Source organism: Ictalurus furcatus, chromosome 16 (genome assembly GCF_023375685.1).
Source record: "Ictalurus furcatus strain D&B chromosome 16, Billie_1.0, whole genome shotgun sequence".
Lineage (NCBI taxonomy): Eukaryota > Metazoa > Chordata > Actinopteri > Siluriformes > Ictaluridae > Ictalurus > Ictalurus furcatus.
The window spans coordinates 3,469,952-3,496,688 of NC_071270.1; the positions used below are offsets into that span (position 1 = coordinate 3,469,952).

The 26,737-nt window shown below is 40.9% G+C and overlaps 1 protein-coding gene across 4 annotated transcripts in view; it reads left to right on the top strand.

The window, feature by feature from the left end:
• The window catches only part of gramd1ba (GRAM domain containing 1Ba), a 77,954-nt gene that overhangs the window by 4,962 nt on the left and 46,255 nt on the right, over positions 1–26,737 (top strand). For 2 of the 4 annotated variants that reach the window (XM_053644693.1, XM_053644694.1), the window contains exons 1-3: positions 18,888–18,948; positions 22,416–23,203; positions 24,849–24,926. In XM_053644693.1, coding sequence (XP_053500668.1) covers positions 22,860–23,203; positions 24,849–24,926 — 422 coding nt within the window. In that variant the 5' untranslated portion in view covers positions 18,888–18,948; positions 22,416–22,859. Of the gene's footprint in view, positions 1–18,866; positions 18,949–22,415; positions 23,204–24,848; positions 24,927–26,737 lie in introns of those variants that run through there. The other 2 variants (XM_053644696.1, XM_053644695.1) reach the window with 2 other exon arrangements.

Sequence of the window (26,737 nt, forward strand, 5' to 3'; positions counted from 1 at the left end):
TAGCCATATAGTGTGTAAGAATATACAGTCAACCATTTTTTTTTTTTTTTTAAATGTTGAAATCATTCTCTCTTTGAAGAATCCTTTCATGAGATTTAATGTGAATTCTCACAAACCACTGCAGCTCTAAAGCTCAGGATTTTGCCTTTTTCTTGCAATATGTTCAGCAGAAGCAGTCGGATCCGGAGAGATACGGAACATTAGCCTTGTAATAATAACGTCTACTCCTGATATGTTGTTATTTGCAGTTCAATGAAATTCGTAGCCGGTGCTCAGGCTGAAGCACAGATCCCATTGAGCTGCAGTAATAAACTTGGCGTTAGTGCAGCGAGGGTAAAGACGTAGAGACGGGAGCTTTGTGGAATCAGCGATGCATTTTTAATATAATCGCAGTGAAGCCACGAAACATTTAAACAACCCTCTGCTTTACTGATAAAACCAAAATCTCTCTTATATCTCTCTTCAAAACTCTCATAAGTTCAATAAAACTGCTGTGGAGATCCTGTCTGAGGGAGAAAAAAACACAGAGCACCGTGCTTTATTGAAAAACACACACACACACACACACACACACACACACACACTGCAGCACGTTACCCTATCAGATATTATCGAGTGTATCGGAGCTAAATTGACATTCAGCCTGCCATCACATCACACTCGCGGAAGTTTTGTTCCACAGGAAAGTATTTCTGCCGCTGAATTACTTTTATTAATTTCGTGATGAAGAAGAGAAGGCCTTCTTGGATCTTTCCCTTTACACGGGATTATGAGTTCCTAATGTTCCTAACAATGATGTCTTTAACGTTTTCATTTCTACAGTTTCCTCTTATATACAGTAGCATGTGCTGGGAAACTTCCTGTTCTATTTCCTCTTTCACAAGGAAGTAATACATGAAAGACTACTTATCTTTCCCCCCTTCCTGTCATATTTCCTGCTTGACAAACTTCCTCTTAGATTCTGTTCTATTTCCTCTTTCACAAAACTTCCTGTTCTATTTCCTCTTTCACAAGGGAAGTAATGCAGGAAAGACTAGTTGTCTTTTCCCTTCCTGTTATATTTCCTTTCCGAGAAAACTTCCTGTCAGTTTTCCTCTTTCACAAAACTTCCTGTTATATTTCCTCTTTCACAAAATGTCCTGTTCTACTTCCTCTTTCACAAAACTTCCTGTCAGATTTCCTCTTTCACAAAAATTCCTGTCAGATTTCCTCTTTCACAAAACTTCCTGTCAGATTTCCTCTTTCACAAAACTTCCTGTTCTATTTCCTCTTTCACAAAACTTCCTGTTATATTTCCTCTTTCACAAAATGTCCTGTTCTACTTCCTCTTTCACAAAACTTCCTGTCAGATTTCCTCTTTCACAAAAATTCCTGTCAGATTTCCTCTTTCACAAAACTTCCTGTCAGGTTTCCTCTTTCACAAAACTTCCTGTTCTATTTCCTCTTTCACAAAACTTCCTGTTATATTTCCTCTTTCACAAAATGTCCTGTTCTACTTCCTCTTTCACAAAACTTCCTGTCAGATTTCCTCTTTCACAAAAATTCCTGTCAGATTTCCTCTTTCACAAAACTTCCTGTTCTATTTCCTCTTTCACAAAACTTCCTGTTATATTTCCTCTTTCACAAAATGTCCTGTTCTACTTCCTCTTTCACAAAACTTCCTGTCAGATTTCCTCTTTCACAAAACTTCCTGTTCTACTTCCTCTTTCACAAAACTTCCTGTTATATTTCCTCTTTCACAAGGAAGTAATACATGAAAGACTACTTATCTTTCCCCCCTTCCTGTCATATTTCCTCTTTCACAAAATGTCCTGTTCTACTTCCTCTTTCACAAAACTTCCTGTCAGATTTCCTCTTTCACAAAACTTCCTGTTCTACTTCCTCTTTCACAAAACTTCCTGTTATATTTCCTCTTTCACAAGGAAGTAATACATGAAAGACTACTTATCTTTCCCCCCTTCCTGTCATATTTCCTGCTTGACAAACTTCCTCTTAGATTTTGTGCTCTGTAAACCGTTCTGTTCTATTTCCTCTTTCACAAAACTTCCTGTTCTACTTCCTCTTTCACAAGGGAAGTAATGCAGGAAAGACTAGTTGTCTTTTCCCTTCCTGTTATATTTCCTTTCCGACAAAACTTCCTGTCAGATTTCCTCTTTCACAAAACTTCCTGTCAGATTTCCTCTTTCACAAAACGTCCTGTCAGATTTCCTCTTTCACAAAACTTCCTGTTCTACTTCCTCTTTCACAAAACTTCCTGTCAGATTTCCTCTTTCACAAAACTTCCTGTCAGATTTCCTCTTTCACAAAACGTCCTGTCAGATTTCCTCTTTCACAAAACATTCCTGTCAGATTTCCTCTTTCACAAAACTTCCTGTTCTACTTCCTCTTTCACAAAACTTCCTGTTATATTTCCTCTTTCACAAAACTTCCTGTCAGATTTCCTCTTTCACAAAACATTCCTGTCAGATTTCCTCTTTCACAAAACTTCCTGTTCTACTTCCTCTTTCACAAAACTTCCTGTTATATTTCCTCTTTCACAAAACTTCCTGTCAGATTTCCTCTTTCACAAAACATTCCTGTCAGATTTCCTCTTTCACAAAACTTCCTGTTCTACTTCCTCTTTCACAAAACTTCCTGTTATATTTCCTCTTTCACAAAACTTCCTGTCAGATTTCCTCTTTCACAAAACATTCCTGTCAGATTTCCTCTTTCACAAAACTTCCTGTTCTACTTCCTCTTTCACAAAACTTCCTGTTCTACTTCCTCTTTCACAAAACGTCCTCTTATATTTCCTATTTTACAAGACGTCCAGTTATATTCCCTCTTTCACAAGTATGACAGACCTCCTGTTACCTTTTCCCTTTTCATAAAAAAAAGTCCATTTTTCATTTCCACTGGGGTTTCCTGTTCTACTCCTGCTCTAGTAAATGATGAGTAACGACCCAAACTCAGCACACGTTACCGTAGAGCTATGGTGATGAACTCCTCCAAATCTGAGTCCAAGAATACAGACGATGGATGACTTCTGCTGTTTGTTGCATTCGGGTCATTTTTAGCCCAAATTCTGTTGGAAACTTGTATATAGCTTCATTCAGCTGAACCATTTTTCTCCCACAATATACTCACCATGGCCAGAACTGGCAATACGTGAACGACTTCCTGTCCTATTCCCTGTTCTATACAGCTTCCTGTCACATGACCTGTTATACTGATAATACATAAAGCCTTTATATGGTTTGTGTCCTAGCTAGTTTTCTCTCGATCGATCTATTTTAGTGACGGTTTATAAACGCCTGAGCACAACCGGTGTTCACATTCACCCTTTTATAGACTTCTCTGAGAGAGAGAGAGAGAGAGAGAGAGAGAGAGAGAGAGAGAGCGGTCAGCAGCCCCCTAAACGTATTACAGATGTGTGCAGCTGTACCCTAACCCTCTCCACACTACACACTACATCGGAATTGCTTGTAGTAGGAACATTTTCCTTTCTGTAGCTCTGCCACATGAGGGCAGACTTCACACACACACACACACACACACACACACACACACACACACACACACACACACACGCACACACACACACACACACACACACACACACACACAAAGAGAGTCAGGTAGTTTAGAACAATGCACTGGGTCTTAGATCAAGACACTGCAAGGTGAATTATTCAGTAGTTTATCTATAAATAAATAAATAAATAAATAAAGATCAAATAGAAATTCCATTTTCTTTCATTTTCCATCCTTTTTTTTTTTTTACGTAGATTTCTGAACTCAGAGATGTAAACTTTCCTCGTTTTCTACCGACATAAGGCTCAGACATGATCAGCTGCCCAGTTTCGTTTACAATCGATGCCGCAATTCCGGTTGTACATTTTATTTTTAGCCAATTATTGTTACTAGACGGTATTGAATGGCAGTACTGGATGGTATTAACGATATACCTATCTTCGTTTTCCTTATCCCGTATATCATCGTACAGAACGTGCGAATCTCTGGTTAAAGAAGCAATGCACTGCAATTCCTCTCGATCGTTCACAATAGTATCCTGATATACAGTAATACAGCCACTGATCCATTCCCCCCTCATATATTCCATCAAAATACCTTTTATTTCATATAACATCCCACCTTTACTGACTCACAGAGCAGGAGGATGAAAAGACAAAAGATTTGATCATACGGTATGAGTAATAATCGTGATTCCTGTGTGTGTGTGTGTGAGGATGGGAATAAGAGAGCCGGCTGCATCACAGCATTTTGCTTGAGGAGATTTGTATTTCAGAAGCGTGACTCAGAGACAGGAAGTGACCGTTAACAAAAAGATGAGCTCACACAAACATAATGATGTTTCAGTAATGTCGAAATGAACAAATTGTCCCCTTATTATTAGGCTATTATTAGTCTGCTTCGTGTAGGGTTGTGTAACACTCCTACACTGTGACCTGGAGTCACTCTGATCGTGCACGGTTCTCTCTGGAACCATTATTAATAACGTAAAGCCTTAAGAACTTGGGGTACGAGGTAATTGATCCTTTTTTTTAATTATTAATTAATCTGCCAATATTTTCAGACAGAAATATGAATCCCAGAGCCAGCTCCAGACGGGCGTGGTTAGCTCCAAATGGGCGTGGCCATATTAAAATCCGTGTTACTAGCTCCAAATGGGCGGTGCTATCTCTGTAAGGGGTTGGTTAGGCTTAGGATTAAGGAAGGTAGCACATAGAATCATCCACTACGGAGATGTGCTAGCACATGTTACAACTAACATGTTATGTTAGCCCATTTGGAGCTAGCCCCACCCATTTTAACTAGCCCCACCCATTTGGAGCTGTACCACTCGTTTGGAGCTGGCGCCATGTCTATGAATATCGTAAAACAGGAACATGAAAGGAATATCTTAAAAGCGACTCATGTAAACACCTTAATCGGAATATTGTCTTATTTAGAATAAGGTCAATAATTAGATTACCGCTGTCCGTGTAAACGTAGTCAGTGTGTTGAAGTTTACCTCGTGAACGGACGTCCTTCGATGCCGGTGCTGTCATATTCGCAGTAATGAAAAGCAGCTGATGTTTTCATCATCTAAACTTCCCGAGCTGCCGTTCAGCCTCGGAGGAAACTGACGGCCAATTAGAGGCGTTTTCCCACTAATTAGTCGATAAAGCAGCAGTTAGTGTGACCTGATGTGCAATCCCCGTAGAAGAATTTGACAGGAGTCTCGCTTGGCTGAGTGAACAGGGGACGCTTTAAAGTGTTGCTTCTCTTCTGATTTTTCAGTGTGTGTTTGTGTGTGTGTGTGTGCGTGTGCGTGTGTGTGTGTGTATTACCCATAACAGCAGTTATGCTGCTAAATTTAGCTCAGTCGGCTTCTGAGGGCCTGACAGTGAAAACGGGGTGAACCGAATCACAAACACGTTTAGCTGCTGCAGGGGGGAAACGGATCAAATCGCCGCTCTTACACATCGTTTAGGAAAAATGAGGAGTGTCAGTTCCCAAAATATGTAAAAATGCTTTTAATAAATAAATAAGTAAAATTTAAAGCGACATAGAAGATGGAAGGATGGATTGTTCGTGGAGTTAAATGCTGATCAACAGCAAAGATTGCGTCAAACTGCACTTTCATGCAAACAAAATTCATACACGACTAATATATATCCAGCTACATGACAAAAAGAATTAAACGCGACAACTGTGCAAATGTGCCAGGAGCCTCCATCCTGTGATGTCTACAACAGCGTCTGGGTGGGTTTTTTTTTTTCTTTTCCAGGCTGATAATGACTCAGTCAGTCAGTCAGAATCGGTAGAATCCAGTTCAGTAGAATCCAAAAAAGGATTCTCGCTCGGTGTCTTTGAGCCATGATCTGAAGCTGAAACCAGCTGAGACCGAGTGGATAATGATGCGCAACCCGCGGCTCTGACAGAAATGACGGCAGGAGGAATTCTCTAGAAGTCGATGTCTACACACTATACAAGGTGATATCAATTGAATGCTTACAGTCGATTAAAGCGAATTCGATGAAGGTGATTAAACCAATTCGATTCAAGTGACCTATCAAACAAGCCGTTAAGTATAAAGCCTCGATAATTGATTTAATAACATTCATAATGGTGCTTTTCCACCACTGTAATCCTAGACTCCCTGGCTTTGCTTCGTAGACCTCATTAGACTATGCAAAACCCCAAGTGTAGACAGAAAGCTAATGTAATGTATGTACTGTATAGGCTAGGTTCATGCATCTGTTTTTGTTTAAACAGTTTAATGTGTCTACACAGCTTAAGGATTGGTTGAAGATTGCTCGATTCCTCTCAAATCATATAGTTTTTGAGTTGAGCACATGGTATGACTTTGCTCTTTACATTGTACATGTTTAGCATGCAGATGAGGATTGCTTTGCCCTTGTTATGAGGGCAATGGGTGGCATCTGTTCCTACATGGTGGACTTGGGAACGAGCTTGTGACTCTCCAAAGAGCACCTAGAGCACAATATCATAGAAAAAAAAAAAATATATATATATATGTAATCATATATCATTAAGACTAATTCAACTTATCCTGGGGGGGGGGGGGGGATGGGGTGTGCAGCAAAATGTTATAAAATGACATTTATTTCAATGAAATCTGTCATAATCAGCTGTCCTTGCAGTGTAAATTATTTCCTGTGTAGTTCAAATGGGAATTTACTTCTTTAACCAGCGCCTTTTGTCTGCATTCGTTTCTATTGCTGCGATATTTATTTATTTATTTTTTTTGCTATAGGAATGTTAAGTAACATTGTGAGAGCAGCATTCAAATTGTGAAGCAAAGTATTACTATCTCAGATGGATTTTTTTTTTTTTTTTTTTTTGAGGAAGATTGTTCGTGGAACGTTATACCCTTTACAATGTCAAAAAAAAAAAAAAGAAAAAAAAGTCACTGTTGTGTCTCCAGTCCCACATCTTCAGTCTCGTAGATTTTTTCATGCTTGAGGGATAAGATACAGGAATATAAAACTCGAACACAGAGAGATCCCCCGACACGTGAACGTGCTTTATTAATAACACTCTGAGCAAATCTCTTTAGAGTTAACGCTAACGCTAACGTTACAGCACTACAGCACCACACACATAATAACGATTATCCATCCATCCATCCATCCATCTTCTATACTGCTTAGCAGGGTCACGGGGAAACATGGAGCCTATCCCAGGGAGCATCGGGCATTGGAATTTATGACTGACCGATGTACTATATACAGTTGAGTGCAAAAGTTTGCGTCCCCCACTGCTCGCAGGTGTTAAGAAAAGGAAATTGCGCAACCGTGTACAAGTACAAGTACACGCTGTGTCTATCCTGCAATCAGAAGAATGGTTTGAAAAGAATGGAGATCATGTAGATCAAAAGTTTTGCCCCCCCCCCCACTGCTCAGAGGATAAAAAGAGGTTGAAAGCAAATCGTCCTAACAGCAAATGATGGATATATGATTTATTACAGAATATAAATATCATATATGCACGAAGAGAGATTTTTTCTCTATAATATTCTTATATTTTCACTATTTACTATCCACACATACACAATTTGAGCATTCTCCTTATTTTGCCCTAAGAGTGTACAAACCTTTGCACACATTGTAGGAGTAGAATTACTGATTTTAGCCCATCTGTTGCTCTGGAAAATGTATTGGCACCCCTCTACCCCAACTGTCAATGGGAATGGACTGTCTGTCTGCAAATATTCATTTGGTGGTGGACTGTGCTTTTTGTGTGTGTGTATGTGTAAGTATGTGTGTGTCAGGTACAACAGCCGTCAATTTTTATTCTGCTCAACAATCTGAAAAGCTCAGGGCTCCGAAAAATCCTCAGGAAAATCCATACATGATGCAATATTTGTCTCCATCCATGCCAAATCGTTCCCGCTGCAACCCGAGCAGCCAAGATATCCCAAACAACCTGACAGCTTGAATCGCATCCATCTGAACACCAGCATTCGTCTGATTTAAACTGCAGAATATGTCCGATTCAAAGCACACAGCTTTGGAGGCACTCGTCAGCCGGTTTCGAGCGAGCATGGCACGGAGATATATTTGGCTCCACATTGGTGTAATGATGTAAGAAAGACAAGTTCGAGCTTCTTTTTAAAGCTCAGCCACCGTGTCGTGGTTTGGTGCTGAGAGACAGATGCAGTCAGGAAAACAAGAGGAGAAAGAGAGAGGGAGAGGGAGAGGGACTGAATAAGGGAAGAGAGGTAGAGAAAATGGGAGTATGATGGCATGAGTGGAAGATACTGTAGGTTGAGAAATTATGAGAGAGAGAGTGAGAGAGAGAGAGAGAGAGAGGTAAGTTGACGAGGTAAATTGTAAGTGTGGATTAGAGACAGAGAGAGATAGAGAGACTGTGAATGATGAGGAAGGGTAAATTGTAAGACAAAGCAAGAACGGCAGAGAGAGAGAGGAGGGTAAGTAGACTTAAGGCAAAGTGTGAGTGAGGGAGAGAGAGAGAGAGAGAGAGAGAGAGAGAGTAAGTAGACTTGAGGCAAATGGTGAGTGAGAGAGAGAGAAAAAGAGAGAGGGAGAGAGAGAGACTGTAAAAGAGGGAGGGGTATATGGTGTGGGACTACAAAAGAGGCTGAGACAGAGAGAGAGAGAGAGAGAGAGTAAGTAGACTTGAGGCAAATGGTGAGTGCGGGAGAGAGAGAAAGAAAGAGAGAGAGAGAGAAAGAGAGAGACTGTAAAGGAGGGAGGGGTATATGGTGTGGGACTACAAGAGAGGCTGAGACAGAGAGAGAGAGAGAGAGAGAGAGAGAGAGAGAGAGAGAGAGTAAGTAGACTTGAGGCAAATGGTGAGTGCGGGAGAGAGAGAAAGAGAGAGAGAGACTGTACACGAGGGAGGGGTATATGGTGAGGGACTACAAGACAGAGAGAGAGAGAGGGAGAGAGAGATGTGTGTGTAAGCGAGAGAAGAGGCAGCAGAGGAAGAAAGAGAGACTAAAGAGAACTGTGTAGGAGAGGGAAAGAAGGACATGATGCAGATCCGATGCTGTAGGTGTCCTCTCATCCTGAGTGAGCACAGCTCTCACCGTCACTGATTATTCTGAGGGCAGAGAGACAGTGGGACGGACAGAGAGATAAAGCGGGACAGAGAAACAGACAGAGAGAGAGAGAGAGAGAGAGAGAGAGTCCACATGACTGAACAGAGAGAGCGGGTCTCAGGACACGGACGAGGTAACGGACGAGACGATGGTGTTTGTTGGGATTAGAGCAGGAACAGACGTTGGTGCGGATGCTGATTCACACACCAAGGACAATGTTGGTAAAGTTGATGTTGTGTGTGTGCGTATGTGTGTGTATGTGTGTGTGTGTGTGTGTGTGTGTGTGTGTGTGTGTGTGTGTGTGTGACTTTTAAAATCAATATTAAATGTAATCATTCAGCCAGAAATGGAATGTACACCAGTTACTTACACCAAATGCACTTTGGATTGTTTAGTTGTGTACTGGAGCTGCAAAGCTAATGTTGCTAACAAGTACCTAAAAATGATTATCATCACGCTCACCTCGAAACATTTGTACATAAACATAATCATAAATATTTAAAAACACGCATTAAACGAATCTCTTCCAAAAATAAAACTCTTTATACTTCAGGCCACGACCCCTAATCCCCCTGAATCTGATGCTGGTGCACAGTGACCCCAAAGAACGTGTCAAAGGAAGTGCATTTGTGCTAGAACTTTACATCCTTTTGTCCTTGTTTACAGACAAACACAATCAGCACGTCTATTTGAGACACTGTAGAACTCCACAAAGGTGGAGACGCAACACTTTCATTCAGTACACCATGCTAAATTAGAGGATGTACACTTCTCTTACTTGTTAGCTACAATAGCTTTAGATTCTAGACAATACACATGTTTTGGCTAATCAGCTACATCTGGGGTAAAGGAGTAGATTTCATTTTTTGGGCCCAAGCAGATTTTAAACTTAACGCAATAGCTCATCCATTGCTTTGGAGTACAAACAATTAGACTAAGACACATTTGCCTGTTTTAGATGTAGATGGTGTGTATTGCAAGTGTGTTACGGTAGGGGTCAAGACACACGTCTATCCCGGGAGCATGGGGATGAGGTGGGAAACTCAGGGACTCTCTACACCTTGACCGGGATGTCAGGCCATCCATCACAGGACACCACACATACGTTCAAGTGCTCATTCGGGGGCAATTTAGAGAATCCAATTCATCTCTTGATTGTTTTATTTGAAGGAAACCAGAGAACCTGACGGAAGCCCACAGAGACACTGGGAGACCATGCGAAAGTCTGACCAGGCAGTATCCTGAGCTGAGAGTTGAACCTGTGGCGGTGAAGCTGCAGTGATATCTGCTGCACTACCATGTCCTCACCTTGGCACCATAATGATAAACAAACCCAGAATTCCCCATGAACATGAGTCTATAACTTATTTATTACAATATAAAATGGATGGAAAGGGGTACACTAAAATTTTATTCCCACTTTCCCAAGACTTCACTGTCTTACCGTTTGTAAGGTCCCTGGTTTGATCCTGAGCTCAGGTTACTGTTGTTCTACACGTTCTCCCAGTGCTTGCGTCGGCTTCCTCCAGGATCTCCGGTTTCACCCCACCTTTCAAAACAACGCAGGTAGGTGGATTATCTATGCAAAACTGTCCCTAGGTGCGAATGAGCACGTGAATGTATGTACGCGATGGGTCTAGCATCCCATCCAGGGTGCATTCTCACACTTTGTTCCCAGTGTTCTCAGGATAGGCTTTGGATCCACCACAACTCTGGCCAGGTATTAACAGAGCCTATCAAAACAAACACATCCCAAAGGGCTAAGCATGGAAATGGTCGAAGGTACAGAATAGTATTCACCAATTTTACAAAGCAAGTTCCAACTCAAGCAAGACAAAACAAGGGCAGTAAGCGTGGCGTGTCATCACAAAGGGAACAGAAAGTTACCACTAGTAAGGGTACTAAGAGTACTTAACCTGTGTTCACACTAACTAGTGTCAAATCGCTTTTTTTTTAAAGGTGGTACTGGCATTAGCAAGGGTTACCACTGTTGCTTGTGGGTGTGGCCTGTCCAGGATCTTTAATTGATGGTAGTAGCTAAAATATAGTTAATTGTATGTGCAGTTTGACACCGTTTTGACGGCTCGAACCACAACTTATACACCATTTGCTTTCAACACATCGCGTTAGTGTTGTGAAACGTTTGGAGGCACGGTGGCTTAGTGGTTAGCACGGTCGCCTCACACCTCCAGGGTCGGGGTTCGATTCCCACCGTGGCCCTGTGTGTGTGGAGTTTGCATGTTCTCCCTGTGCTGCGGGGGTTTCCTCCGGGTTCAGAGACATGCGTGGTAGGCTGATTGGCGTGTCCAAAGTGTCTGTAGTGTATGAATGGGTGTGTGTGTGATTGTGCCCTGCGATGGATTGGGGTGTACCCTGCCTTCTGCCCGATGCTCCCTGGGATAGGCTCCAGGTTCCCCTGTGACCCTGAAAAGGAGTAAGCGGTATAGAAGATGGATGGATGTATTTCTGTGCACTGACAATATAGACTGACACTGGAGACTCCTTCCATAAATATTCAGTTTACAGAAAATGTCACGTTTGTAAAAATGTTCAAGCCAATATTAATAGCAAAGCTTCCGACCAATCAGATTCGAGACTTCAGCATCACTGTGGTATAAATTACACTGTGAGGTTTTGTTAATGTATTTGCGATGCATGATATCGTTATGGCTTTCATGTTTCATTTATCCTATAATGAAAACAACCGCCGGAAGACTCTCTAGCTGCATTTAAATTCCCGAAAGCGCTTTAACGACGGTTCTCCATCTGCTGTACGATGCGATGCGAGGCGATGCGATGCGAGGCTGATGTCGTTCCCCTCTTTACCTCACACATTAATTGGTCTCACGCAGGGAGCGATTTTCAGTGTGTGTAATTGCCTTTATGAGTCCGTGTTCTCACATTCCTGTCCACGTTGATCACTGTTTCTCAACTCATGACGGATTTGCTACTGGGACAATATTAGGATGATGATAAAAAAAAAAAGGGTGATTAAAACATAATAAGTTACAAAGCGGCATACAGGAAATTTCCCCTCGTGATCGTTTTATTATCTCGATCCGTTTCTCTGACCCAGTTTTCAATCAATCTCCTTTTTCTGTCTTACTATCCTTCTTTAGAGAGACCTCATTATTGCTCTAGAATCTTCTTTTGGGTTAAATAGATCAAGTTACATGTTCTTTACAGAAGTGCTGCTTCGATTCGACACCTAATCTCAATGTAAGTCAGCGAAAGCTCACGGACAGGAAGTACAAACGTGAAATTGTGCAGAATTGAAAGGATTTAAAGAGGAACAAATACTGAAAGGTTGCATGATTGTAGAGCCAAAGGCACCCGGAAGGCTTTACTCTGTACTACAAGTAGCCAACAAAACACTGCATTCAACGTTCAACGATAAAACGTATAAGAATGACATGCCGTTGTTTAGTAATTCGGAAATTATCATCGTTGGCAAATCTCGGTTTTGTATTATAAGTGGAATTTAAAAACTTTGGAACATGGTGTTTGAGTAAAACTGTAGTCTGACAGCTAACAATTGTTTATTTGCCACTAATAACTTAAAAAAAAAAAACACTGAATGAGATTGGACTGTGGGCGGGGCATCTGGGGCATTCTTTGCTCAACAGTTATAATCACTGTCATTGAAAATGAATAACGTCTGACTGTTTTGTCACATCGTGTCACTGCTATTGTGAATGCACAATTTAAAAAACGCTGAAAAAGACCGTAATTGAAAGAAATCTTTCCTCGTCGCTGACATAACGTGGGCTGACGGGGATTTCCAGAACGCTGCACATTGTACATTGTAGGCTGTCGGGCGTCGTCGGATATGGAACGTGTTTGAGTTGTTTATTCATCTCCAAACCCATGAAGAAGCATCTTCAGCATCCACTGGTTTGGATGCTTCGTCATTCCAATGTGCGAACCTATAGACCTTGTTCTCTGGATGTTATTCAACATATTTATTTTATTTTTTTTTCAGTCTGGTTTAATGATTTATTCAGTACTTCTATTTACAGCGCATGTTATATGCAGCAAGAGGCAAAGGCCATGCTGGTAAATAAAGCTAAAATTAGGTTTGGGGAATTAACTCGTAGCAGTAAGAGCAGGAGTTATTTTCCCAGCGACGGTGCATGGGTGACCTTAAGGAGCGAGGAACGGCGGCGTGGAGGGCCGGAACGAACGAACTCGATTCGGGGTTCTAGTAATTGAATTTGATTTGACGTGATTTGATTCTCTGGGATGATTTCAGTGAAGCAGTCACAGGAGAGCCTGGTGCCAGATGGTAATTTCGCAGCACGTGAAGGGAGTTCACTGAGCAAAAAAACAATGCTGGATTGCGCTTGGGTGAGGGACTGAACGCTCTCGACTCACCGAACGATTCAGGTCATGGCCGGAGGGATATGAATAATTCACGGCCGTGTGATGTCATGTGATGTCTCATAGCGTAACTTCACTCCATTGGACGAGTCAATTAGCTTCTTTCCTTTCAGACTGGAGCTACTGTAAAGAATATAACACATGGGGTCATGCTATTATTGGAAATGAATGAGTGATCGGGTTGGTGCAGAGTTACTGTTACTACACAAAAAAAGTTTATTCCTCTTATACCCTAGCAATTGACCAAAGCTAATCATTTTTTATTTGTTCAAGAATGACGTTTTTTTTTAGATCGTTTTTATTAGCAGCTATCGACCGTCTCTCTTGTGAGGTTAATAAGACAAGAAACCGCAAAGAGTCGATTCCTCTGTCCTGAAAACTTCAAATGACCTCTGAGTGTTACGACGGACTGACACTGGAGACTCCTTCCAAAAATCATTCGGTTTAAAGTAGACCTAATCCAGTCCCTGTGATAACGTATCAGAGCGAGCGTGTTCATATAAATGAATATTAATTGAATTTTTCTACTGAAGATTTGTCGCGGCGGTGATGATTCGCTTGCATAATGCGATTAGACATTTTCTCCTGAGATGTTTTTTGGTTAAAAGTCCTCTCAGTGCTTCATTATGAATCGCTTCACTCACTTAAGGGCTCTGCGGACTCCGTTACTTTTAACGCTGCATTAAAAAAGATCCTTACTCCGATGCCTGCTGCTACACGGGACTCAAAGTCCCAGAAGTGCTCCGCCATTCGTCGTAGAAAAACGATTCAGCTCTCGCGATCTTGTCGCGAGGCCGACGTTACGGACGCTCAACATACAGGCGTGTACTGATTACAAATGCACCTCTGCACAGAAGGTGTTGATTCATTTTTATACAAAAGCAGCTCTGAGAGTAGTGCAGCTGCAAATCACAGGTTTATCACATTGGAAAAAAAAAAATCATGGCGTTATTTAACAAAGAAAACCGTACAGTAGATGCGCTATCCACTTTATTAGGAACACCTGTACACTTGCACGTTCATGCAGTCTATCTAATCAGCCAATCATGTAACAGCAGTGCAATGCACAAAATCATACAGATGCAGGGTCATGGGCTTCAGGTAATGTTCCCATCGAACATCAGAGCGGTTTTTCACGCCACTGGAGTGTGAAAATCCCAAGAGATCAGCAGTTTCTGAAACATAGGTGTACGGGTGTTCCTAATAAAGTGGACAGTGGGTGTATGAAACTGTTAAGGTGAAATCTGTTGTTGTTGTTGTTGTTGTTTTTCCTTCCTGCGAAGACATGTTTGTGTAACATTTATGGAAGGAGCCTCCATTATCAGAGCTTCTTTTTGGAAGTTTTCCGAAACATCTGTTTTATTTTTTTTTCGGTAACACGACCAGTTGTGTTTAGTTTTTGTTGTTTTTTGTCTTATTAACTTCAACACGGAGAAAAAAAAAGAAAAAAATAGATGATTCTGTTTATAGCTGGTACTGTATAACGAAAGTAAGAACAGGAAGTCACTTTTTTTATGGAAGTCCCACACAACATTAAATGTAACTATAAATTTATTGAAAACTCCAGCTGTCATTCTTTAAAAAAAAAAAATAATAAAAAAAAAAAGTTGTAACTGCTGTCACATTGCTGTGGAATTAAAGGAATAAAACACACGGGATGTGGCGTTATTGGAAAGATCATTGACTCCGCGTTGGTAGCGTCCCTGTAATAGCGTGTGTGATGATTAGATCAATTTTTTCCATGTTCCTTGGAGAAATTAAGCCAGTGGGTCATTTGGACTCGCGCTAGATGTAGTGTCCAGTATTGCTGTGTATCACAGATGGTTGTGGTGTTGCTGTGAATCACCCTGAAGCCCTCACACTGACCAGATTACAGTTCACACTCCAACAGATGGCCTTCGTCGTCACACACCATGAAATGAAATGCTGAATTAGTATCTTTGTCCAACTGTGCTATAAATAATATAAGTCTGTGCTATAAATCCTCCTCTATGGGCAGATTCACCCTGTCCCTGTGAGAGCTTTACAGTTCCACGTGCCAGACATTATCATCCAAAGTGAGGTGGAAACCATTCACGGCTCAGAGGTGATGGAGGAACTTTTTCAATTCAGTGAATAACTGTATTAGGTATGAAATAATTCACTTTAACGTCTATGGGTTTAAACTTCAGACCTTATTTCATTCCTAATTGAAAAAATATTCACCAAAAAGAACAATAAGCTGTTAAATAATACACTTAGAAAAAAAGGCTACTTTTTGAACCCTTAAGGGTTTTATCAGTCTATCCCTTAAATGTTTTATGGAGAAACTACAAAAGAGTCTTCGCTATCTTTAACGAGTATTAACCTAAGCCTTTTAGGAGGATAAGCGTCTGCAACGATGTAAAGAACGTTTGAAGAACCTTTGATGAACCCATAGGGATTCTTCTCATACACTCTTAGAAAAAAAAAAAAGGTACTTCAAGGGTTCTTTAGAGAGTTAGGGGTTTTAGCTTTCTTAAAGGGTAACACTCTGACAACCAAGGTTCCCTGCGTACAACCATTTTAGGAAGATTTAAAAAAAAAAAAAAAAAAGAACCCCTTTCTAAGAATGTGTTTGAAGAATCTTAAAGGGTTCTTTGAGGAAATCCTTAAAGGTTTTGTATAGAACCCTGCAGAAAGTGTTGGCCTATCAGAACAGGGATCTGTTCAACCCTTTGGGGATGATAGACTATGAACCCTTAACTACCAAAAGAACACTAAAGTGGCTTGCTCAGTTGGGATAAATTCGCACCTTTAATATCTGTATACCATGTTGATATTTCTGTAAAGCTGCTTTGAGACAATGTCTATTGTAAAAAGCGCTATACAAATAAAATAAAATTTAAAATTAAATTAAATTGAATTTAAAGGAACATTCGAAGGACACCTTTTATAGGAGTCTATTAGGAGAATCCTTAAGGGTTCATTGATTGTCCATCTAGGGAACCCATATAATGCAGGTTTTGTGAAGAACTCTAAAGCAGACTGTTAGAAATGGTTCTAATTTTGGGAAGCTAAAAACCCTTAATTAAAAACAAACAAACAAACAAACAAACACATAACTTTTGAAGAACCATTTTTCTAAGCATGCATTAGAAAAATCCTTAATGGTTCATTGGTTGCCCTCGAAGGAAACCTTTTAAGTTTTATGTAGAACCCTATAAAATACTAAATAGCTTTCCTATTATAAAGGGTTCCATGTACAACCCCTTTTAGGAAGCTAAAAACCCATAACTATCCAAAGAACCCTCAAAGATCCTTTGAAGAACTCTTTTATTTTGAGTGTATTAGAAGAATCCTTAATGGTTAAAAGGTTCTTCAAGGGTTTTATATACAACCCTTTTAGGAAGATGAGAACCCATATTTATCCCTTTCTAAGAGTGTATTAGAAGAATCCTAGAGGGTTCTTTGCTTGTCCATCTAGGGAACCCTTAAAGGTTTTTTAAGTGGTCATTGGATATTTAAGGGTTCTTATCTCCCAAAAAGGAGGTCTAATTGGAATTCTTTCAGATAGAGAAGTCACTCTGGTTCTGTACTGAACTGAACATGGCTTGGTGTTCCTCAAGGCTCTGTTTTAAGCCCACTGTTTTTTCCCCCCATTAAATTTGTTACCTGGCATGCAATTTAATATTTTTAATAATTTTTTTGCTAGCTTCCACTGTCATGCCGCTTCTTTAAAGCGTCATTATACAAATCCAAATCTACTGAACTTTTACTGTCGTTTATTAAAATTATTTTTTACAATGCAGGGTAACAAACGAGTTCCACCCACATGCTGATCCAACGAGAGTGTGTATGGGTTTATGTAAGGCTGTTATATAAGCAGTCAGAATAAAAAAAAGGCTGAAAACAAAGCAGCACTGGCGCCTTGCAGGGGAAGTGGAGTATAGTGTGTGTGTGTGTGTGTGTGTGTGTGTGAGAGAGAGAAAGAGAAAGGAGATAGAACCGCTGGCGCAGCAGAAATAAATTGGAAATGTCAGGAAATTATAAAGCATAGACTAGCAAATAATATGGTTGTGTGTACGACCCCACCCAGTATAGTAAATTCTCTGTGAAAGTACTGTACTTCCTGTAAAGCACGTCCAGTTATTTAGAATTTAACAATGTTTGGTTAGCATTTAATACCTTAATAATGAAATATGATCATTAATTCATTAATGATGATTTAAACATGTGACATAAGCGTCCATCAGCACCATCGTTAAACTACATTTAATATTTACCATTAATAAACCAGTAATAAATATTAAATATATATATATATATATATATATATATTTGTTCATTCTAAACTATACTGACATTTAAGATGTCATCGAGAGTCACTGGAAGTAAAGTAACCGATGCTCATAATTAGGAATTATGTCCATTTATTTATTTATTTTTTAAACTTATAACACGGGTGCACGGCGGCTTAGTGGTTAGCACGTTCGCCCACACTTCCAAACCCCAGTCCGGGGTTTGATTCCCGCCGGGTGCGGGAGTGTGTGTGGAGTTTGCATGTTCTCCCCGTACTGCGGGGGGTTTCCTCTGAGTACTCCGGTTTCCTCCCCTAGTCCAAAGACATGCATGGTAGGCTGATTGGCTTTAGACACTTTAGACGCCATAAATGCTTCCCCCCTACCCAGCATGGTAGGCTGATTGGCGTGTATGAATGGGTGTGTGAGTTTGTATGTGATTGTGCCCGATGCTCCCTGGGATAGGCTCCAGGCTCCCCCACGACCCTGAAGAAGGAGTAAGCGGTAGAAGATGGATGGATGGTACTTATAACACTTTTATTTATTTGTAAAATTGTAAAAACATACACAATTTCAGGTAAGCCTTTACTATGTAGTGAATAAATATGCAGATATTATTGGCTAAACAGATTCTTCATAATGAACTTCTCATACTGCATATCATTATATTAATTATGAATTATTGTCATATGAAACGTTATAGTTTATATGGGGGGGGGGGGCATTTATGGCATCAGTACATCCCTTATAGAATAAAAAGATACGTAAGCATTTATTAAGATTAATATTAATATCTTTTGATGAATATTCATATTTCAGCATAACAACTTTAGTGAAGTAGTGATTACATCTCAACGTGGAGCTCAGCGGCGCTTCGTAAGTGAGTCACAGCGAGAGGGGGGGTCAGTCTGAATTTGCGTGCAAATAATTTACGAACTATTACAGTGATAAATGTTAATGAATCGGATGCTAATATAAAATCAGATATGAATCAATTTCGATATTGAGTTTAAGTCTCAATTTATTTATTTTTTTAAAAAACGACATATTTTGGTAAACACCGCTCTCCACGACTCCCCCCCGCATTCGATGCGCAGTGGACTCGTCCGAGGAAAGGGAAGAGGAACAGAAAGTGACCGGGCCGGTAATTAATAAACAGCGGTGTCGGCTTGGGCTCATAACGTCACAGAGCTGCTGTCAGATGAAACTTTATTTACAGCACTTTATTTACTTCTGGTGAGTTTTATGACCAAATAACTGTTATTTGAACATAAACTTGAATGCATGAACTTACCCGTAACAGTTTAAATGAAGTGCATAAAGGTTCTAGAGAAATTGTTTATTACTTTTTGCAATTAAACTATAATTAAATCACAGGATATTGCAGTTATATTATATATTGCAAAGTTTACTGCATAGTGCACATTGCATTTCAGTTACTAGGTCTTTAAGAGACTTTATTGCATGCTCAGTTTCAATTATTTTGTGTTTTGCAGCCTTTATTACACTCTATTACAGACTTTATTGCAGTTCATTTGCATATGAGAAGCTCTGATGTAGGTTTATAGTACCTTCTAAGGCAGGTACACTGTATATGGTAGTTATATTGCATGTAAATAATTTGTACAAGCGACAGTGAATTATTGGCAAAAGTAGAGGAACAAAGATTGTCTAAAACTAACATACAATAGTTAAAATTTTCCACTAAAGCAAATAACTTGCGTGTATATATATATGTGTGTGTATATATGTATATGTATGTATGTGCATATGTATGTATATATGTTTTCGTGTATGTATGTATGTATGTGTGTGTATATGTGTAAAAAACAAACAAACAAACAACAACAAAAAAAGTGAATCGTTTGTTACCCTTGAAAAAAAACTTGATAAAATGCCGCCGGTCCTTACAGGTTGTTTCCATGGGCTATTTCCCGTTTCCCTGAAGTGTACAGTAAATATGACATGGTACACATGTAAAATCCCTTTGTTATGCATCCGCCATGAGAAAAACCCCCATGAAGAGCTTTCAATGCAAAATGGACTGAGGATTATTACTGTTATAAAACAATACATAGATGGTTTGAAACACAAAGGAAACATAATAAGCATCATTTAAAAAATAAAAAAATTAAAAAAAAAAATAAAATAAAAAAAAAACAACAAAAAACCCAACAAAGCGCATTTTCATAACGAGTGCCAATAATTTTGAGTTGATTGTCTGGAAGGCTCTAGATACTGTATATTACATAAAACATTATATTGATCATCACATATACACTGATGGTGGATTGTTAGTTGTAGTGTATATTGGGAGTTTGTTTGCAGTTTGATGTTAAATAGTGAACAGTGGTTAAAGTTTGTACTTGAATATGCGTGTGTGTGTGTGTGAGAGAGAGTGTGTGATACACAGTGGTGTGACCTCTTTCGTCCTTGTCATCGTACACATATTTGCATAGGAAGTCTTGCTTCATTTTTGTTTCAGACACATATTTAGATTTGTGAGGACCAAAAATGTCTAAATGTCCTCACAAAACATCGTGTGTTTTAGAGTTCTATCTAGAGCCAGAATATTGCCTTCTTGTTATTGAGGGTTTTTTTTTTTATACAATAAATGCTTGGTTTATAAAGGTCAGATTGGGATGGAGTAGTGCTGGAATACAACAGGACACAGCCCAGAGGTCGCAGAATAAAATGGTAAAGGCTTTACCGCACATATCCATCTCCTGTGCTGCGGATCAGGGTGGATCTTGTGATCCATTTACGGTTGGTCCAGAGTTCCTGCAGGGGGGAACCAGTGGAGTGTGTGATATTAGCTGAGGCATGTTGCTCAGGCCATATGTGCCTGCGTGCGCGCTTGTTTTACAGCCAACGCATTCATTTTCATTTGTTCACCTGACAGATGATTATATTTATTATGGAATATTATTAAATGCAGTCTCAGGATTTTTATTTTTATTTTCATGGCCAATCCAAGAATCATCATCATAGTCCATAGCGTGGCTCAGAACACAAGGAGTTGATTGGCAGAACTGAGGGAAATGGGCGACAGTCGACAACGCGGGAAACACGGATTAGAAACACACAATAACATTCATTTAGACTTCGTGACAACGCGCACTGTAATAGACACACTGGGGTATATGTAGAAAAACGAATTAAGGGCTAGAAACGGATTTGTCGGGACCGACGCCAAAACAAAAGCATGCAGGAGAAATAACAAGACCAAGGAGCACTTGCCGAGCTAGGAATCACGTCGCATGCTGAGAGAAGGGATTTGAGACCGTGTTGGTGGGGTATCAGTTACTGTAATTTGTTACACCATTGATCTCGCATTGGCTTCTACACACACTTCCACTCAATGTTCTGCAGTATTTCTACTCTAGTTCTAATCAGAATTTCCTAGATAGGGTGCTTGTGACTGGGCAGAATTAAGGCGAAGCTGAGTCGAGTTGATTCGAATTGAATCGGTTTGAATGTTTTTCTATAATTTGAGTTTATATCCAGTGCTTTTTTTAGCGATAGGATCGCTGTGAGTGGGTGCGTATTCCAAGCGGATTTCAGTCCGTACAGGATTCCATGGAGATTTCTTTGCGGTTGTTGCGGCTAAAAATGCTCGATTTCGCTGCAGATTTTTTTTTTTTCTTCTAAATTTGCGATGCAGTTTGCGAGTTTTTTGTACTCACGTTCAGCAAACGTGAATCAAAGAGGGCTTTGGCTGAATGCGCGTTGTGACAACGTCACGTGACGTATCTCGGCCCAAACCTGCTGAAAATCTGTGGTAATTCTGAAAAATGGCAAGGTCCTCAGAATATTGCGCAGTTTGCTTGATTTTGCGCTCATTTCTGCGATCGCGAAATCCTGGAGATACTGGGATTTGAGTTGGGTTTGTTTAAGTTGATTTGATTTAGATGGTTGCTTTTTTTGCCATTTGAGTTTTTTATGCTGTCTTGGTTAGGGATTGGTGTGAGTTGGCCAAGGCTTAGCTGATTTGATTTGAGTTGATTTGATTTGATTTGAGTTTATTTGATTTGAGTCTATTTGATTTGACTTGAGTTGATTTGATTTGAGTCGATTTGATTTGAGTCGATTTGATTTGACTTGAGTTGATTTGATTTGAGTCGATTTGATTTGAGTTTATTTGATTTGATTTGAGTTGATTTTAGTCGATTTGATTTGGTTTGAGTTGTCATTTGAAACTGTCATTTGAGTTGTATATACCTCTTACAAGTTCCTTAGAAAACAAGTAGTCTATTACATTGTAAATAATGGTGACTAAAAACCTTATTTGAGACCAACTTTTTGGCAGCCTTTATGCCCAGTCAAAATTTCTTTGAGTTGCATTCCAGGCAATTACACATAGTCTAAACCTGTTACACAGTTTAACTTATTTGCGCCACTCAGTGGAATCAAGTACCTTTTCTGGGCTTGCAATGGCAACAGAGATGACCATATGTGTACATATATACACACACACTGACCGTTCCTTGACTCCAAAGCACTGGATAATGAGCAGTAGCAGAGCAAGTACAGTACAGTTTTCAGCTAAAGGTTGCTTCAAACCTTGAAACTTTTGTCGGTTACATGTCTTACCCGTGTGTTGTCTGTGAGACAGCATGTCTCAAATGTGTATAAGCTTGAAGGCATGTCATACTTCGCACCACCCTTTGACCTCCCTCCCTCCCTCCCTCCCTGATCTTTAGGGTGTCTATGGAATTCTTTCAGAGACCGCAAAAGTCAAGCAAGTCGGAACAAGCCACATCTAAAAGCTAACCCTAAGCTACAAGTGAGTCAAGAATCTTCTAATTCAAGGTCGAAATGGCGCTCTATCAAGATGCTACACGAATTCTGAACCTTGTCTTCCGAGGCACGTTGGCAAGTACTCTAGGAAGAATTAGTTTTCTGCTTCCACAGTGATAGCGAGGATGTGCTGACCGATTCTTCTATCTCATGGAGCATTAAGACCGATGTTCCAAGAGCTCGTGCTGGAATACTCTACCCTAAACATTCCTCCAGATCCTTCTAAAGTTGCATAGCACTTTACGGCCAATCCCAGAGCTTCCATTTATACCTATTAAGAATACCAACGATTGAACTCATTGCCTTTGACTCTGGGGTAATGCACACTTGAGAAAAAAAGCACAAGCATGAGTGAAACTCTGCAACTCCCGGCATTGCAAGTGCAGGCTCCTTGCGAAGTGAATCAGGATGGATCTGCCAGCGGAGAAAAACCCACCTCCCCCAGTCCGTCCCTGCGGCGCAAACGGTTTAAGATGCGCCGAATGAGGCATGTGCAGAGCGAAAGGGAGCCGACTTTAGAGGGGTCTAAAGAGTACCTGCAGCTCCCGTCCATCGAGATTACACCATCGAGCGATGAAGATGCAGTCGGCTCGGGCTCGTCCACGCCGAGCGCCTCGCCGTGCCGCAGACGCTCCCTCCTGAGGAAATGGCTCCGAGGAGGCGACAAGAAAGAGCAAAGCAGTGAGAGCAGGTCTGTATGATTAAGACAACTACACCTCATTCCTCCATCCTTCCCTGCTGCCCAAGTTGAGTCCACTCTTCCTGTCTATACAGTGTATGTGGATACAGCACTCAATACAGAAAACCACATTACGTCCACATAGTGTGAATGACTTCAAGACAAGAGCAATGTCCAAAACTACAGTTTCAGCCAGGCATTGGCTAAACTCTCTGGGGTACTCGACACATTCCTTAAGGGATTGATAGATGGTTAGATTATACCCGGAACTGTTCCTGTTGTCGGGTTCTACATAGAACATTTAAGAGTTTTCCCAGCAGGACAACCAGAGTACACCATGGAATCCAGTGGCAGTTTCCTGAACTACACACAGGATAGTAAAGGGTTCTTAGACGGAACCCGTTATGACACTTAGGGGAAACGCTCTGATATAAGGTTTTACATAGAGCCTAACAGGGCTTACCCAAGACCACCATTTTCAGTTTCCTGAACTGCACCTGGGCTTCTTCTCAGAAAGGGCTCCAAGTAGAACTTTTATTTGGAAACTAAAAACCTCTTAACTATCCAACGAACCCTTAAAGAACCCTTGAAGAACCTGTCAGAACCTGTTAAAAATGTGACTAAATTGTCTCGGTACTTGTGGGATTCTTTAAGGGGTTTGTCGGATAATTACGGGTCGGGTTCTTCTTACAACCCCCCCCTTCCGCCTTTGTTGTTTGCTTTGTGGTGACATTCATAGCACAGTGCGAGTTCTGCATCTGGAACATCATGAAATATTCATCCTCATGTCACATTCCCCTTTAAAAATAAACCATGAAGCCTTGGAAGTGCTCGGGCCCTCGTGACTTCATGTCATGGCAAGTCTTTATGCTGATAGCTGTAACGTCAGGTGCAGATGATTTACGTTGATGGTGCAGGTACGGACGTCTGCCAGGCGGTACGTTTCAGGTTTAGCCGGCTCGGGGGGGAGTAAATGAATCGGATCGTCGTGCGGAGATTGCGGTGGTGTACCGGTGGCCCTAAATCATCTTTTATTATTTCTCATTTCTCGGTGGAGGAACCTGTGCTTTAATATTGATGTCAACTTCCCTTTAATGGGATTTTCATATAATTTAGGGAAATTCTGCTTTCTGTTGATGGACTGTTTGTTTTCTGTTGTGTCATGCTAGGGGATTGTGGGGAATTATTTGCGTTTATTTGTTGATCTATTTTCTGGACTCATCGTTTCCTCGTGACATCACCATGAATCGCCGTCACCGTGTTGAAGAACTCGTAGTGTAGGGGCGTAAGGTTTGATATGAGGATTTTTTTGCTAGCTTGATGAATATAGATAAAGCAAATAAATCTTCAACACGAGCACGTTAACGTTATCCTCACGTGGCGAAGTCGACACGTTTCCAAGTTGAGACTGGTTTTCAGCGGTGCGTGTAAGTAAAGCATCTACAATTAATGCCAGATATGTTAAAGTGGAAGTGAACTAATGCTTCACTTCTCCATTTCACTTGTCATCGAGTGTTCGATGGAAATAGCGGGTGAACATCTGAGACCTGGATATACACGCGCACACACGTGTCGCACACGTCACACGCATCACACATATTAGTTGAAGTGAAAGAGGCTTCAGTGCTGAAGTGTTGTGGTTACGTTTGTGTTACAGCAGCCAGCAGAGCAGCTTACAGAGCAGCCATGAGGACGAGTCGACACGCTACCTGAGCCCTAACGCCCGGGAGGAGAGGTACGTACTGATGTGCTTTTAATAACATGTGATTACGCTTTGCTTTGGATGGTTATTATGAAGTGTGTTTTGGAGGAGATTTGCAGAGAGATTTGCAGAGTGTGTGTGTGTGTGTGTGTGTGTGCAGAGGTACCAATAACATCACTAACAAGAAAATCGTAGCCGTCGGAGAGAAAAAACAGGAATTTTACAGCAGAAATCATAGCATGCAACAGACAGGGTGCTTTCATTACTAATAAAAAAATAATCAGTCAGTCAATTAATAACAACAACAACAACAACAATAATAATAATAATAATGATAGATGATGATTATTATTTTTATCGTTGTTGTTGTTGTTTACATTTGACATCTAACCCATAGATGATGGTGAAGTAGTAAAGGTGTGTGTTGTTCCCATTAAAAGTGCCGTAGTTGTTTGATCTGTCCATTAGATGGCAGTAATATCAAACTCTCCTGCACACTGCAGTACACACTGTAGATGAATAAATTAAGGGATTAACACTCCTCTATACACTTCCCTTCACAATCCTACACACTCCTCTACACACTCCTCTACACACTCCTCTACACAATCCTACACACTCCTCTACACACTCCTCTACACACTCCTCTACACAATCCTACACACTCCTCTACACACTCCTCTACACACTCCCCTTCACAATCCTACACACTCCTCTACACACTCCCCTACAAAATCCTACACACTCCCCTACACACTCTTACACACTCCTCTACATACTCCCCTGCACAATCCTACACACTCCTCTACACACTCCCCTACACAATCCTACACACTCCTCTACTCACTCCCCTGCAGAATCCTACACACTCTTCTACACACTCCTACACAATCCCCTACACACTCTTACACACTCCTCTACACACTCCTACACACTCCTCTACACACTCCTCTACTCACTCCCCTGCAGAATCCTACACACTCCTCTACACACTCCTACACAATCCCCTACACACTCTTACACACTCCTCTACACACTCCTACACAATCCTATACACTCCTTTACACACTCCCCTACACAATCCTACACACTCCTACACACTCCCTTACACTCCTACATACTGCTTTACACACTCCCCTACACACTCTGCTACACTCCTACACACTCCCCTACACACACTCCACTACACTCCTACACACTCCCCTAAACACTCCTCTACACTTTTACACACTCCCCTACACACTCCTCTACACACTCCTCTACACTCCTACACACTCCCCTACACATTCCCCTACACACTCCTGCACACTCCTCTACACTCCTACACACTCCCCTACACATTCCCTTACACACTCCCCTACACACTCCTCTACAGTCCTACACACTCCTACACACTCCCCTACACACTCCTACACACTACTACACACTCCGCTACACTCCTACACACTCCTACACACTTCTCTACACTCCTACACACTCCCCTACACATTCCCCTACACACTCCTACACACTCCTCTACACACTCCTCTACACTCCTACACACTCCCCTACACACTACTACACACTAATACACACTCCCACACACTCCCCTACACATATCTACACACTAGTACACACTCCTACACACTCCCCTGCACACTCCTCTTTATAGCCTCATGGGAGAGTGAAGGCAGCTGCTGCAGATGTTTACCTCAGCAAATCCTCGCATACCAGAATTTACCACGTACTGCACACTGCAGTACACACTGTAGATGAATAAATTAAGGGATTAACACTCCTCTATACACTCCCCTTCACAATCCTACACACTCCTCTACACAATCCTCTACTCACTCCTCTACACA